The sequence below is a fragment of the Macaca thibetana genome, chromosome 2 (genome assembly GCF_024542745.1).
Source record: "Macaca thibetana thibetana isolate TM-01 chromosome 2, ASM2454274v1, whole genome shotgun sequence".
NCBI lineage: Eukaryota > Metazoa > Chordata > Mammalia > Primates > Cercopithecidae > Macaca > Macaca thibetana.
Genome location: NC_065579.1, coordinates 192,512,964 through 192,528,939, shown reverse-complemented (window position 1 = coordinate 192,528,939; position 15,976 = coordinate 192,512,964). Strand labels below are relative to the sequence as shown.

Below are 15,976 nucleotides of genomic sequence, written 5' to 3'. Positions count from 1 at the left end.
CATATGTTTTCCTGCATATGTGTCTACATGTAGATTTTAAAATATTATATAATACGAACACAAATGTGGATACACAATGGATTTCTTTTCATAACACATTTTATAGGAACAATTTCCACATCCCAGAAGATGCCTTAAAATTTGATTCCTGCTTGAAATAAAAGCCTAACTTCCTTAACGTCAGTGTCGAGAGACTTGCCACCACTTTGTTCTCATGAATGTGTATGTGTGTGTAGATATGTGTTGATCAATATTAGATTTATTGCTGTCAGCGTAAATATTGGCTTTAATTTCATTTTAGTCAATACCTATAACTTAGGTCAATTAATCTTGTTAACTACTTCTGTGCAAGTTAATATTTTCTTAAATGAAATATAAATTACTTAGATGTCTACCTATATACCTTAGATATTGCAACTTATAATCACCATATTTTAGTGGATTTTATGCATAATAAATCTTGATAAATAAAGCAGAGGAAATTATGTGTTTTAAGCCACACGAAAATGGCATTTGCAACCAAAACCACACACCAGGGGTGTTAAAGAAGGCACTGTGCTTTCTAAATTACTCATTATGAGCTTTCAGTGCTGAGAATAAGATATAAATGAACATGGCATAGTTACAGCTTCCCTTATTGTCCTTCTTTTAATACAGGTGCACGTGCACACAAACACACTTACATGCACACTTATAAATAAACTGCAGAGGTTGGGCTTTAGAAGATGTCATTTACAAAACTTCTGTAAGCCTAGAAGATAGATAGGTTACAATTACAAAATATTTAATCAGTTATAGCAGTCTTGTTACCAGAAACGATAATATTATGTCCCTGTGTTATTCACTTTGTTATTCACTTTCCATTTCTGTAGATCTGGTGTCTGGGAAATGAAACACGATTCCATATCAACAAAACTGTGGATGCAGCCATTCGGTCTGTAATAATCGGTGGATTGTTCCCAGGTATTCAATACCGGGTAGAGGTTGCAGCTAGTACCAGTGCAGGGGTTGGAGTAAAAAGTGAGCCGCAGCCAATAATCATCGGTGAGTATCAAACGATGTGGTCTGTGCTTTAGAATCAGTCAGCTGACAAGGTGGATGATGATTTTGCATCAACATACTAATAGTGAATATGCACTTAAGAATGTTAGGGTACATATATCACGTTGACAAATGGATTAACTGACTAGGGTTTCTTACAAAAATAGTTGGTGCAGTTGATCATGCTCTTAAAAGTCCCAGATCCTTTTTTAAATGCAATATTTAGGAGTTTAAATGCTGAAAGGTAGTTTAAAAATTATTTTTAATCAACTGCCTCATTAGCAATTTTGATGCCATTGAAATATAATAAAAATGAGATAGTTACTGAAGAGAGAGCATCATGTTTCAAATCTGTATGCTTCCTCTTAGCCAGAGAAATGTCAAAAATTAACAAGAAACAGTCCCGAAGAAACTTTATAATCTAAATATACCATCCCAAAGAAGAAATCATATTAAATCTAATATCATCATTGCATGAAAATTTTCCCTATTATCATAGATTATGTTTGCCTGTTCTTGAGATGTATATAAATGGAATCATACAGAACGTGATTTTTTTTTAATCTGGTTTCTTTCACTAAGGATAATGGTTTGAGATTCATCCACGTATATATTATTCAGTTCACGTTTTATGGCTGAGTAGTATTCAGTCGTATGAAGATGCCATATTTTGTTTATCTGCTTTTCACCTGAGAGAATGAATGTTATTGTGTAAATGTGTGTGTCCTTTTGGAGAAATACCTAGGAGTCTAATTTCTGGGTGAAAGACTTGTCTTGTTTGACTTTATAAGAAACTGCTAAACAATATTCAAGTTGTGTAATTTCATACTCCCACCAGCAAGGAAAATGACTTCCAGTTGCTCTACATTGTCACCAGCATTTGAGGTTTCCAGTTTTTGTGGTTTTAGCCATTCTAGTTGGGATAACCTGTGATTTTGGCTTGAATTTTCTTTTATGACTAATAATGTCGAGAAACTTTACATGTGCTTATTGGCCATCCACATAGTTTCTTCTGTGAATTGACCACATATTTGCTTTTTAAAAATTGGATGGTCTCTTGTTACTGATTAGTAAGAGTTATTTACGCATTCTGGATACAAGTTCTTTTCCATGTATTTGTGTAACAAATATTTTTTCCCAGTCCATGACTTCCCTATTCATTTTCTTAATAATGTCATTTGATGAACAGAAGTATTACATTTTAATGAAGTACAATTTATCATTTTTTCTTTGATATTTGGTGCTTCCTAAGAAATTGTGGCTTACCTCTAGATACTGAGGATATTTTCCTCTAGAAGCTTTATAATTGTAGCTTTTATGCGGAAGTCTATAATTCATCTGAGGGTAACTGCAATGTGGTTAAAGGAATGAGGCTGATTTATTTCCATGTTGTGTACTCATCATTTATTAAAAAGACTTTCCTTTCCACCAGTTAATCATATATACGTGGATGCATTCCTGAATTCCCTATGGGATTCAGTTTGATTATATGTCTATCCATATGCCAAACCACACTGCCTTGGTTACTGTAGTTCATAGTAAGCCTTGAAATCAGGTAATGTGAATACTCCATCATTTTCTCCTGCAAAATTATTTTGTTTATTATAGGTCTTCTGCTTTTCCATATACTTTTCAAATCAGCTTGTTGAAATCTCTAAAACTTGTGTTGGAATGGTGAGTGAAAGTGCAGTGAATAAATCCATCAAAATGCATAGAGTAAATATTTTAATAATGACTCTCTTTCCAGGAATGTGATATATGTTTCCATTATTTAAGTGTTCTTTACTTTGGTCCAATATTTTACACTTTTTAGTGTGTCAACACATTTCTTGAGCATTTGATTTTGTGTGTGTGTGTTTTGTTTTGTTGTTATTTTTGAGAAAATGTTTCTCTCTCTCATCTAGGCTGGAGTGCTTGAGTGCAGTGGCGCAATCTTGGCTCACTGCAGCCTCCCTCTCCCAGGTTGGAGTCCTCCTCCCACCTCAACCTCCTGAGCAGCTGAGGCTACAGGCATGCACCACCGCTTCTGGCTAATTTTTGTATTTTTAGTAGGGACAGGGTTTTGCTATTGTGGCCAGGCTGGTCTTATACTCCTGACTTCAAGCAATCCACCTGCCTTGGCCTCCCAAAGTGCTGGGATTACAGGCATGAGGTCCTGCCACTATACCTGGCCTATTTGATGTTTTTTACACTATTATAAATGGATTTTTAAAATTTATTTTTCCAATTCTTTTGTATTACACATAAATTTAATTTCTATATGGCCTTTGTGCTTTGTGACCTTACTACCTCACTTACTCATTTTAGTAGTTGTGAAATGTTTTCAAGTGTTTTCGGATAATCATGTTTTCTCTCTCTTCTTGTTTGTGTTAATGTGATGAATTCTATTGAATGACCCTTAAAGGTAAATCAACCTTGTAATCTTGGGATAAATCACAACTGGTCATGATATATTATCCATTTCATAGATGTGCTGAATTTACTAATATTTGGTGGCTCACGCCTGTAATCCTAGCCCTTTGAAGGGCCGAGCCTGGCTGATTACCTGAGCTCAGGAGTTGGAGACCAGCTGGGCAACATGGTGAAACCCCATCTCTACTAAATACAAAAGAAATTAGCCGGGTGTGGCCGTGGGCGCCTCTAGTCCCAGCTACTTGGGAGGCTGAGGCAGGAAAAGTGCTTGAACTCAAGAGGTAGAGGTTGCAGTGAGCGTACTCCAGCACACCAGCGTGGGTGACTGAGGGAGACTCCGTCTCTAGGAGAAAAAAAAAAAAAAATTCAGTCCCCTCAGCTTCCATGAGTGCTTCAGTCTTTTCAACTCAGGGACGTCATTCAGCAATGTTCGGGTTACCCTTGGCTGCATCATAAAGTTATCTGGAGGTACAAAGCTGTGAAAATATTAAAGTTGTCCCTGTTTCTTTCCTTTCTGTCTGAGACCACAGTCCTATCCTTTTCTGTCACGTATTTTGCCTCATCTCCTACTTGTTTGTGATGGGAGTGCATATCCCAATACCTGTTACTTCTTCATGGAAGAAATGGAAGTGTCCAAGGAACTGGTCATTTCCTATGTTACACTTTCCTGTTCCATAATTTCTATTTGCTTCCTTTTACACTTTTCATTTCCCTTATTTGTTATGACCATATTAAGTCCATACACCTATTGTAATAGCTGCTTAAAGTTCTTTACTCCTTATTTCAACATCCATCTTATCTCATAGTCTACTCCTATTGATTATCTTTTCAGCTGACCTTAGGTTATATTTTTCTGGTTTGTTGTTTATGTACTTTCACATGCCTGGTAATTTTTTACTATATTGAACATTGCAGATGAAATAAAATTTTGTGATCTTATGAAGAGTGTTTGTGTTCTAGCAGGCACATACATTACTGTCTGGTCACCTTTAACCAGTGATGTCTTAGTTTTTACACTAGTTAGTATGAGACTTCTTAGGTTTTGCCCTTATTCTCAAGGCAATACCTCAGTAAAATATTTACTTTCAAGGCATGACCCTCTCCTGGGCTTCCGGTGAGAAGCCTTATATTTTTATCTGGTCTTCCTAACATGGTGAAATTCAAAATTAAGCATGGTTTTGCAGTGAACATGAGCTAAAACCTCTGCTTTCACCAGATCCTTACAATCTTCTCTTTGCAGGCACTGTTCAGGGTTCACCCTTGGATGTAAGGGGAGAGTATACACAAATGTGGGAGCCTCACTCTCCACTGTCTCCCTCTTTCACATGGTTCTCCCCTCAATTTTTAGTCACTCCAGCCTCCCTGAACTCCACCCAGAGACACCTCATATCAATAAGATTGAGCTGATTCAGCTGAGGTACTGGCTACCTTACACTGTATGGATTGTGGCGCTCTCTCAGGGAAACAGAGCCTTGTCACTACAGATTTCCTCTGGTAAAGTGCCCTTCATTCAATAAATGCACCCCCTTCAGTTTTCCCTGCTTTTATTTGTTTGGCAGTGCCTTTAATAAAAAAAATATATATATATATATTCCATGTGAGGTCTCGCCAGTTCATGAGTCCAGAGGCCAGAAAGTTCTGAAGTTCTGAGTCCCCAACCAGGGTCGCTTAGCACCTTGCCACAGAGGCTGCTGGCGAGTGCAGAGGCTGCTCCTGTGTGTGGTTTAGGTAAACTGGAAACGAGACACTGGCATGCTGCCCCCCAGAGGTCTGCATGCTCCGCTTCACATGCCGTTCACTCTCGAGTGTAGAGGCTGCTCCTGTGTGTGGTTTAGGTAAACTGGAAACGAGACACTGGCATGCTGCCCCCCAGAGGTCTGCATACTCCGCTTCACATGCCGTTCACTCTCAGAGTCTAAGACTTCCGGGCGGGGACCTTTGTCCAGCCTGCCCGGTAGAGTGAGGCTGCCTCTCCCACCAGGCCTTGGGATCCCATTTAGAAATGGCGTTCACTTCAGAAGTACTTTTTAACTGCTTAACTTTTGACTATTTTAAAGAGTTTGCTGAAAACTCCTGATAACACTTGCTACTACATACCATGTTTTAATTGCTTGTACAGTTAACCTTTAATTTTATTTAGTAAAATGTATCAAAGTAGGACTTTTTTGAATTGTAAATATGTGGTTTTGTTAAATAAAAGTCAATGTAAAAATTGTTAAAAAAAATTCCTATAGTTTACATATTTTTAAAGTGTTTGTCCAGTGTTTGATATCAGCCATTCCCATTTTTTTCTATTTTCTAAAATGATGCGTATAAAGCAGACTGCCAGCTTCTAGATGATTCTTTCTATTACAAATATGTATTGTATATGGACAGATTTAACATTCAGTCATAGTGTTAACATTTTTTAGATTCTCTAGGTATTCTTTCTTTTATATATTAAAAGTATTGTAGAGAAAAAGTTAAAAGTATTAACTTTTCTTTAAATTGGCTTCTTTCTTAATTAGTCATTCAGACTGAATTAATTCCTTAACCTGAGGGAAACCTACAATCTTGTCCTTCTGAGATTTTCTAAAATAAATTGGAATAAGAAAGAAATACAGGTACACCCAAAAGGATTTAACATATGTGTGTGTGTATATGTGTGTGCATTCATTTATAGTGTTTAGAAATAAGCTCTTACTTTTTCACTTAAAAAGCTATATATATGCGTGTGTGTGTGTGTATATATGTGTGTGTGTATATATATGCTGTATACTGGCATATATATGCCACAGAGACAGTACAAAATATCTATATCTGTATCTATATCTTTATGAAATGGATTGGCTGAATATAATTATTCTAAGTGAAAAATAAGTAAGATTGTCAAATAATTTATTTTCCTTTCATAGTTTTTTTTCTTTAGTAATAAATACCATTTTTAAAATTATACTTTATGTTCTAGGGTACATGTGTACAACGTGCAGGTTTGTTACATATGTATACATGTGCCATGTTGGTGTGCTGCGCCCATTAACTCATCTTTTATATTAGGTATATCTCCTAATGCTATCCCTTCCCCCTCCCCCCTCCCCATGATAGGCCCCGGTGTGTGATGTTCCCCTTCCTGTGTCCAAGTGTTCTCATTGTTCAGTTCCCACCTATGAGTGAGAATATGCGGTGTTTGGTTTTCTGTTCTTGCCATAGTTTGCTGAGAATGATGGTTTCCAGCTGCATCCATGTCCCTACAAAAGACATGAACTCATCCTTTTTTATGGCTGCATAGTATTCCATAGTGTATGTGTGCCACATTTTCTTAATCCAGTCTGTCACTGATGGACATTTGGGTTGGTTCCCAGTCTTTGCTATTGTGAATAGTGCTGCAATAAACATACATGTGCATGTGTCTTTATAGCAGCATGATTTATAATCCTTTGGGTATATACCCACTAATGGGATGGCTGGGTCAAATGATATTTCTAGTTCTAGATCCTTGAGGAATCGCCACACTGTCTTCCACAATGGTCGAATTAGTTTACAGTCCACCAACAGTGTAAAAGTGTTCCTATTTCTCCACATCCTCTCCAGCACCTGTTGTTTCCTGACTTTTTAATGATCGCCATTCTGACTGGTGTGAGATGGTATCTCATTGTGGTTTTGATTTTCATTTCTCTGATGGCAGGTGATGATGAGCATTTTTTCATGTTTCTGTTGACTGCATAAATGTCTTTTGAGAAATGTCTGTTCATATCCTTTGCCCACTTTTTGATGGGGTTGTTTGTTTTTTTTTCTTGTAAATTTGTTTGAGTTTTTTGTAGATTCTGGATACTAACCCTTTGTCAGATGGGTAGATTGCAAAAATGTTCTCCCATTCTGTAGGTTGCCTGTTCACTCTGATGGTAGTTTCTTTTGCTGTGCAGAAGCTCTTTAGTTTAATTAGATCCCATTTATCAATTTTGGCTTTTGTTGCCATTGCTTTTGGTGTTTTAGTCATGAAGTCCTTGCTCGTGCCTATGTTCTGAATGGTATTGCCTAGGTTTTCTTTTAGGGTTTTTACGGTTTTAGGTCTAACATTTAAGTCTCTAATCCATCTTGAATTAATTTTTGTATAAGGTGTAAGGAAGGCATCCAGTTTCAGCTTTCTACTTATGGCTAGCCAGTTTTCCCAGCACCATTTATTAAATAGGGAATCCTTTCCCCATTTCTTGTTTTTGTCAGGTTTGTCAAAGATCAGGTGGTTATAGATGTGTGGTGTTATTTCTGAGGGCTCTGTTCTGTTCCGTTGGTCTGTATCTCTGTTTTGGTACCAGTACCATGCTATAAATACCATTCTCAAGTAAAGCTTTCTTGACTCTTCTTCTTCCTAGTGACTATCTGCCAGATATTTGGGGGATTTATTTCCTTGTAGGGAAGTAAAAAATTACAAGCATACAGTATAACCAAGCTCATGTCATGACTATCACAGTTATGCACTGAACAACTGAACTGTAACTTAACATAATAAAGTTAATGATTATTTTAAATCAAAAATTTCACTTAATTTTCCTATCATTTATAAAAGTCTGAGTCTTCAGATGGGTAATGAGTACCTTTTAATTTGCTATTTAGCGTTTCATACGAGTGTTTTCAGATTTTTCTATGAGATAAAAGTAATCTAGAAAGAAATATTTCCATCTTTTATTCAAATAGTTAAAATATGCTATACTAAAAATGTAATTATAAAATATAATTATAGAAATTCTATTTTTTGTGTACACACACACACACAAAAATCACAATTCAACCTAGAAAAGGCTATTTGTTCTTGAGAGATTTATTTCTTTTTAATATCTACATTTGTACTGAGAAGCCTTCTAACTGTTTCCTTAATTACTCCTGCGTATCTACCTTAACATCTTGTCTGATGCCCTTATCTACACAACTGTTATTCCTTGGTTGAAAAGTGATTTAGTGATGGCTAATCTTCTTTTCTGTTTCAATTTACACTTTCCCATTGTCTATTCAGAACTGGAAATGGCACTTGAAGTGACTCAAACTGTACCACATTTCCCCTTTGTTTTAATTAAATCATGTATTGGCATTTGATGTAATTTATGGTTGAGAACTTTAGATTTGTACTATGCCAGACCATGTATTGTTCCATCTATTCCTTCTCAGTTTAGCATTCCTTCCAGAAAGTTCCATTAAGGGACCATTAATTAAAACATTGTAAAAATGTAAAACACTGCCTTACACTGGCTTAACATTGGTATTGTTCTTTTCTGTGCAGTTTCCTATGGTAAGATGACTTTTACATCAAAGTGTCCATAATTCTGTATCATTGCATTTACAGACACAAAAATACAATCAAATACATTCAGATATATATCCATTAAGCCATTTGTCATATAACCAATTTACATTGACTTAAGAATTTTAGTTATTTTGCTTAATAATATAGTTATTGCTTCTCTAATCATTTGGCTTTTCAAGCTTACATTACATAGTTGGTTATAATATGTGGAACAGCTGCAAACTTTCACGGTAATAGGTACAATCAAACCTGATGTGTCTAATTAGTTTTTAGTCCAACAAATTAGTTTTGTTCTTCATTACTCTCCAATGGGAGGAAGACATTATATTTCATTATATTTTTTGTCTGCAAGAACAATGGAGCGTTACAGGTCACACACATCCCTTGTCTATGCTCTAATTAGTCCAACTGACAACATTGTTTCAAAAATACCAGCAGCATAAAAAATAGCAATACACCTTGCGTAACATAAATATTGCAGCTTACTAAATATGATATATTGTGGACCGTTTACAAAAATGAAGGCCAACTTTTCTTTTCTCTGTTCAATAAGGTATATGTTTTCTTTCTGATAATTGCTAATAGTTAAGGAAATCACCAGATAGGTGTATGTCTCATATGGAAAATATGAGCTCATTTTAAATACAGTTTTGACTATGTTTACATGTATAATAATTAAAGGCAGACAGAGTGGGAAAATGAGCCAGATTTACTACATAAGTGACTTTGGTATTTAAATCTGAAATTTAATCAAAAGACCTTTCAGGAATGGATTATGTGTAAGGAAATGCTAACAGCTATGATAAAAAAGCCTGTATTTTGAAAAGATTAACAAAATAAAATTTTATTTCTAATTCACAGCTCAGACCAATATGGATCAGCAGAATGGGAAATGGAGTTTCTACTCAATGTCATTATTCAGGGGTTTTGGATCTTTCAAACCATAGCTCTCCCATGTCTTAGAAGCTTAACATCCTCCAACAGATCCCCTGTTTCTGTCCAACCAATGAGGAAATAGAGTTTCAAGTCAAGGCAGTGTTAGGGATCAGGCCTGGAAGGTCATGTGCACATTTTGTTCCTAGTTACCACTGGCTAATGCTCAATTACTTTTTTGAACTCTACTGCAAAAGATGCTAGGAAATGTAGGCTAATTTTCTGCCTTGGAAGAAAGGAGGAGCAGTGAGGTAAACAAGGGAATTGAGATCTGCAGGATTCTCAAATCTAGATAATTTATCACTCATGTCACTGAGGTTGACTGAGAAGTCCTTAAAGCAGCCCTTAAACTTACATGGGTCATAATTTTGAGTCAAAAACTACTGTCTTCGTATTAGCCTCCACTTCAATCCTCCCAAAATACATGAAGTAGACAATACTGGTGCCATCCAACTGACACGGGCTCTGGAAGATTAAGCTTACTGCTTACTTGGCTAGTAAGTGGCAGAGTTGTTTCATCAAAATCATGACTTCAAAGACCATGATCTTTTTAATATATTACAGTGCTATAAGTAAAACAGGGAAAATCCCACACATTCCTTTGATGTCGTATGCTGAAATGTGCCATTTATATTTTGCTTACCACTTACCTTTTAAAAGTCTTTGATTAGTCACTAATTAGGCATCACATTGACATTAGAAATCACTTAATTCCCAGTGTCTACATTTCTTAATCTGCTAAATAAGCCCATAAATCTTATGATTCCACAAGTTTAAGACCGATTTAAAATGCAGACTGAGATTTTCTTAATTATCTGAGGGGTCTAAATTTTCCAAACACGACTAGTTCTAGAATAATCTGAGTCCAGATTTAAATGTATTTCTCAGTGATGGAGGCCTCAAAGTTAATTTTTAAGTTGTTCTTTAAATTTGCCTTTCAAATGGATTTTCAAATTAGTTTCAGATACTTTAAGGGAATATATGAGTTTCATCTTTTCATATTTTAATTATGCATGCTGATCTCTGTGAAAGCTGTTTACATAATTGTCATTGTTTTGTTTAGTAGTTTTAATACTCTCCAGAAAATGAAAGGATATTTGCTCAAAATAAGCTCTTTGGTAGAATATTAAAGTTAACATTAAGTTACATGTTCTTGTGAATTACAAACAATTGAATATGGACAGTGCCTCAGCAGAAAGGCAATTTGCAAACACCTCATGTTAAAAGTTGTCATTGCTGTCTTAAAAATGAAAACTATATTTAAAAACACTGTATATAATTCAAGATAAGTTATTAATTCAACTCCTGGTACTATTTTTATAATTTATAAGGTGATAAATCAATATGTGGTTGTGAATCCGTCCATAGCAAACCACAACACAAGAGGTCAGTGTTCTTAATCACATTTTCAAACTCATGATTTGATTCTTCTTTTGAAAATTATCAACTATGCTTATCAATACTTGTGATAGGCTCAAAACAAGTATTTCCTGCCTTCAAATAATTTTTCTTCATTTTTGATGCATCATGTTTGTATTCCTGTGCTTATTTTTGTTTGAATATATACTAATACTATTGTTTTTTCCAAAGGGAGACGTAATGAAGTTGTCATTACTGAAAACAATAACAGCATAACTGAGCAAATCACTGACGTGGTGAAGCAACCGGCCTTTATTGCTGGTATTGGTGGTGCCTGCTGGGTAATTTTGATGGGTTTTAGCATATGGTTGTATTGGAGAAGAAAGAAGAGGAAGGGACTCAGTAACTATGCTGGTAAGTGACTATTTCCAGCTAAGAAAATCTCTTAATCTGTAGGAATGTAATGAAATGAATGGAAGGAGCAGAAAGGAATAACAAATGAGTGATTTTGGCTTATTTTAGAAACCTGCACTGTAAAATGCAATTACACTCAACATGCTTTAATGCATTGCTCTTGACCATATCACTTTATAACCATGAGGCAAAGTCATTCTGCTTGTAGCTCCAGTGAAGCATAACAAGAGCACAGACTGGTAAAAATGCTTAACTGTTTTTCTCAACTAGTTCTTTGAAATCATAAACTCACACACACACAGATACACACACACACAGATACACACATACACACACACACAATGTGTTACATGCTATGAAGCCATGTTTGAGAAGTGGATTTATGCATGAGCATTACTTAAATGTTCAGGAAAGAAGAACATTTTGAAATATAGCTTTTAGTGTGTCAGGACGCAGATTACAATAGGAAATGTCCCTCGTGAAAAATACTGACAAGCAAAAATCTCACCAGAATTGATAAGACTGATGAGGCATGAATTAAGTGATTTACTGTTCACTTACATAGACTCTTATTACAATGCAAACAAGCAGTATTTTAAAAGAAAAGGAAAATGAAGAGAAAGAGAAAGAAGCTGAAGCAGAACAATAAAAAGAAGACCCTAGATGGTCTGCACATTCACAACAATGTTTTCTTCTTAGAATCCAGGACAGAGTTTCAAGGGTGTCCTATATCGTGGCCTTCAGAATATCTCCATGGTAGAGAGAGAAGAGAGAGGAGACACAAAATTGTAAAGTCAGTGATTGACAGAATTAACTCAATACTGAAGCGACGTTCGATTATAATTTTAAGTGCAGTTTATTTTAAATATTTTCTCCAATAACAATAAGAAATATCTCACAACATTTCACACTTTCTAGAATTCACAAGGGACCAATTTTAATTGGACATGATTTTACAAATATGTAAGAAGTTTTTGAGACATTGCATTCAATCTTCTATTTCTAATATTAACTTTGCTAGGAAGCATAAATGTCTTAGTAACTGATTTTGACAGAGGCGTCATTGGTTATTAAGCTTTTAAGATGCTGTGGCTTGTAGGCGCCTAAACTGCTGAGAATGTGGAAATAGTGCAAAATGATGAGTATAGCACTGACTTGGTTGCCTTGCTTGTTATTTGATGCATTTATATGTTTATGATCATTTGATTATAGCATTGTAGCTTGTGTCTGTATCTTATGAAGATAAAATGTATTAGTTACTTGATAGAATACATTTCCAGGACCAGAGAAAGTAGTACAGCATATCTATTGACAAAAGGCTTCCATGTTTGGTGACATGCCATCATCCTGCCATTCTCATTTCTCATTGGTTGCTGCCTCTCTGCTTCCTCATAATTTGTCACCCAAGTGCTATATCACTTCAACAGTGAGGGATTCTTTGCAGAAAGGGGTGCTAGGCAGTAACTGCTGAGTGTCAAAGTCTGGAAAATTAGTGATACTTTAATGTGCCTTCTTGTTATGCAGTCCAGTTCTCTGCCTTCATCGCTGAAGGCATTGCCCATCACCTTTCTGTTTAATCAGCCGCCGTGTTATATTACATCTCTGTGATACACTTGTATAAATCATGTGAAATATAAGGAAGAACTGATTTAATTCATGGACTATTTGGTGTGTATCCCTTTGCTTGACGTTAGCAATGATAATAAAAAATTGACTATGCTGGTCAGTTCAGTGCAAAATTCTAATATATTCACATTTGGAGTGTTGCATTTTTATCCTCCATATTTCTTCATTCACTCACTCCTTAGAAATAAAATATCTCTCATAGGTAGTAAGTTTATACTGTTAGTAAAATTACACCAGAGAGACTTTTCTTCTTTTTTTAACAGCAATTCTTTGCACAGCCTATGCACTTAATTTGAAAATAGATGTTGATCATTGAGCTTGACAAGAATAGTACATTTCCTATTACAATTTTTTATTGTTATTGATACTCATCTGCTTGTAGAAGAACTGCTAACTCAGAAGGTGCTGTGCCCTTCAGGTATTTTGGAATAAGGCCAAGCCAGAGAGAAGCCTTTCAGAAGTTTTATACTTAACTGATAGATGGCTGACTCTGAAGATAACAGATTTTATGAAGCTCAGTAAATATAAACAATTTAATGTGAGTGAACAAATTATGTGAAATGCTAAACACTTCACACATACGTCTTAAAATCATCAGTGAAATATAAATTATTGGACAAAACCATCCAAGGCACTTAAAAGATTTAATGGATTTTTTATACTCTGATTATCTGGGCTGAGTTAGTGCTTATTAAAAAAGGATTAATCTACATTCATATTTGAGAAATAGCTCATCGGGAAAGGGAATGAGGCTTGGCTGCAACAGTAAAGTTTCCATTTGGAGTAGGAAAATGTGACCTACTAAAGACAGGCACTCTGAAAGCTTCCTCACTCAAAATGTCAATTTACCACAGTTATGTTTTCTCCTCTTCTACCCCAGTTGTAGCAGGCATGAGGTTAGGATTAATTCTGTGAGGTCATATTAGAGTTACTTTTTGTATGCTATAACCTTGCAAAATCTCTTTACCTTATATGTGTTGCAGAAATTGCAAGAAATTCAAAATGTTTTCAAAAACATTTTAGATTGTGGTGTCTGCAGAGCTTTTTGGAAACCTAAGCACTTATACTATTCAGTTAGTAGAAGCTAAAATATTCCGTGTGTAACTCCTTGAAAGTTCTTAATTTTTGGATACTAGCAGAGACTTCTGATTGAGAGTCACAGTTATTCCATAGGTATCTCTAATAAGCGCAAAGTTACTACTCTGTGATTATCAAAATTGTGATGAGAACAAGATTGTCTGACCACACCCAACCCTTCTTACAGCTTCAAGGCAAACACTTCTTCGAAATGAGAACCACCTCAAAATAGCTTTCAATTTGCTGTGGCGTTTTATTTGTATGTTCGTCTTTCTGCACACACACAAAACCCTGATCAGAACACCAGATATGATTTCCCTTTGAGGAGTTCTCATTGTTCATAGTTATTTGTAGTCTTCCCTAAACTTCATGATCTAAGAGAAGTTGTTCCTTTTGATCTACTTTTCAAAATAGAACCAGTTTTGCAGCATAAAGTAAAAAATGAAACTTGAAAAAGTGTTCCCTTTTTTTCTCTTCTTTAGAAACACAACTAAACAACCCATTAAGAGAAGAGTTTTTAAAAAATTCTGACAGAAATAATACAAAATGGACATTCAGATTTTGTACTAAATTATATATGAACCTTTTTAAGGTCATCAAATACTTACATAATGTAGTGTGAAGTTTTGCCTTGTGTCGTTAATATGCACAGATACAGAGATAAATGTCTTTACGGAATACTTTGACACCCTATTGGCAGTCTAGAATCATTTGAAAACCGTATTTTAATGGTGATGGGAACAGAAACAGAAAATAGATTGTCCCAAATGCTTAATATGAAATATTTTTAAATTTAAATTATTTTGCTCACGGCATTTAGTTTTCAATTGCCAGATATTGGCCATACATACTATAGTGTTCATGCCCTAACAAGTTTGCAAATTAACTTTAATGCATTATGTGTATATATGTGTATATATATATATCTTTTTTTTTTCTTGAGACAGAGTCTCACTCTGTCGTCCAGGCTGGAGTGCACTGGCATGATCTCAGCTCACTGCAACCTCCGCCCCCAGAGTTCAAGCAATTCTCCTACCTCAGCCTCTCGAATAGCTGGGATTACAGGCACTTGCCACTATGCCCGGCTAATTTTTGTATTCTTAGTAGAGACAGGGTTTCACTGTCTTGGCTAGGCTGGTCTTGAACTCCTGACCTCGTGATCCAACCCCTTGGGCCTCCCAAAGTGCTGGGATTACAGACGTAAGCCACTGCGCCCGGCCTCGTGATATATTTTTTATAAGGTTTTCAGTGTTCTATTATAATACTTTAAACTTTACATGTCCTGAAGAATTTGCCACTGGTTCGTGTATTAAAGTTAAGTACAACTCAATGTTTGTACCTCTGCTTCTGTTGTCCTCCTTTCCTGTAATATTGTTTATTGCTCTGGCACTAACAGAAAGTTTGAATGGGACAAAAGAGCATCTAAATTAGGGAAAACAATTTAGCTTCTCACATATCTCTTAAACAGCACATTTTGAGGTGTAGCCCATGAGCATCTGCTTATTTGCATATTCACAATAATATTCACACCATTATCTTAACTCTCTTTTAACAGACTAAAACAATCACTTGATAGTCCATTAAGAAAAACCACAAACTAGAAAGTCACATCAGATGGAAGGCTAATTAGCTATACTGTTTTCACATTGCGTGTGTACTAATCAGGCATTTATTTAATATCTCCAGTGCTCAATTTTTTGCATTAATTATTTCAGATTAATTCTTTTTTGTTAAAAGCAGTTATTAAAGGGGCACAATGTGGGACAGATGCACTGCTGATTCCTGATTCCGCGCACTTCAGTGAGCCTTTCGCATTTGTATTCTTTCCTCTTCTCTGAG

The 15,976-nt window shown here is 35.6% G+C and overlaps 1 protein-coding gene across 11 annotated transcripts in view; it reads left to right on the top strand.

Moving 5' to 3' along the window:
- ROBO2 (roundabout guidance receptor 2) overlaps positions 1 to 15,976 on the top strand; it is a 1,778,513-nt gene that overhangs the window by 1,707,010 nt on the left and 55,527 nt on the right. For all 11 annotated transcript variants that reach the window (XM_050782129.1, XM_050782128.1, XM_050782122.1 and 8 more), the window contains 2 exons: positions 873 to 1,044; positions 11,252 to 11,434. In XM_050782129.1, coding sequence (XP_050638086.1) covers positions 873 to 1,044; positions 11,252 to 11,434 — 355 coding nt within the window. The remainder of the gene's footprint in view (positions 1 to 872; positions 1,045 to 11,251; positions 11,435 to 15,976) is intronic.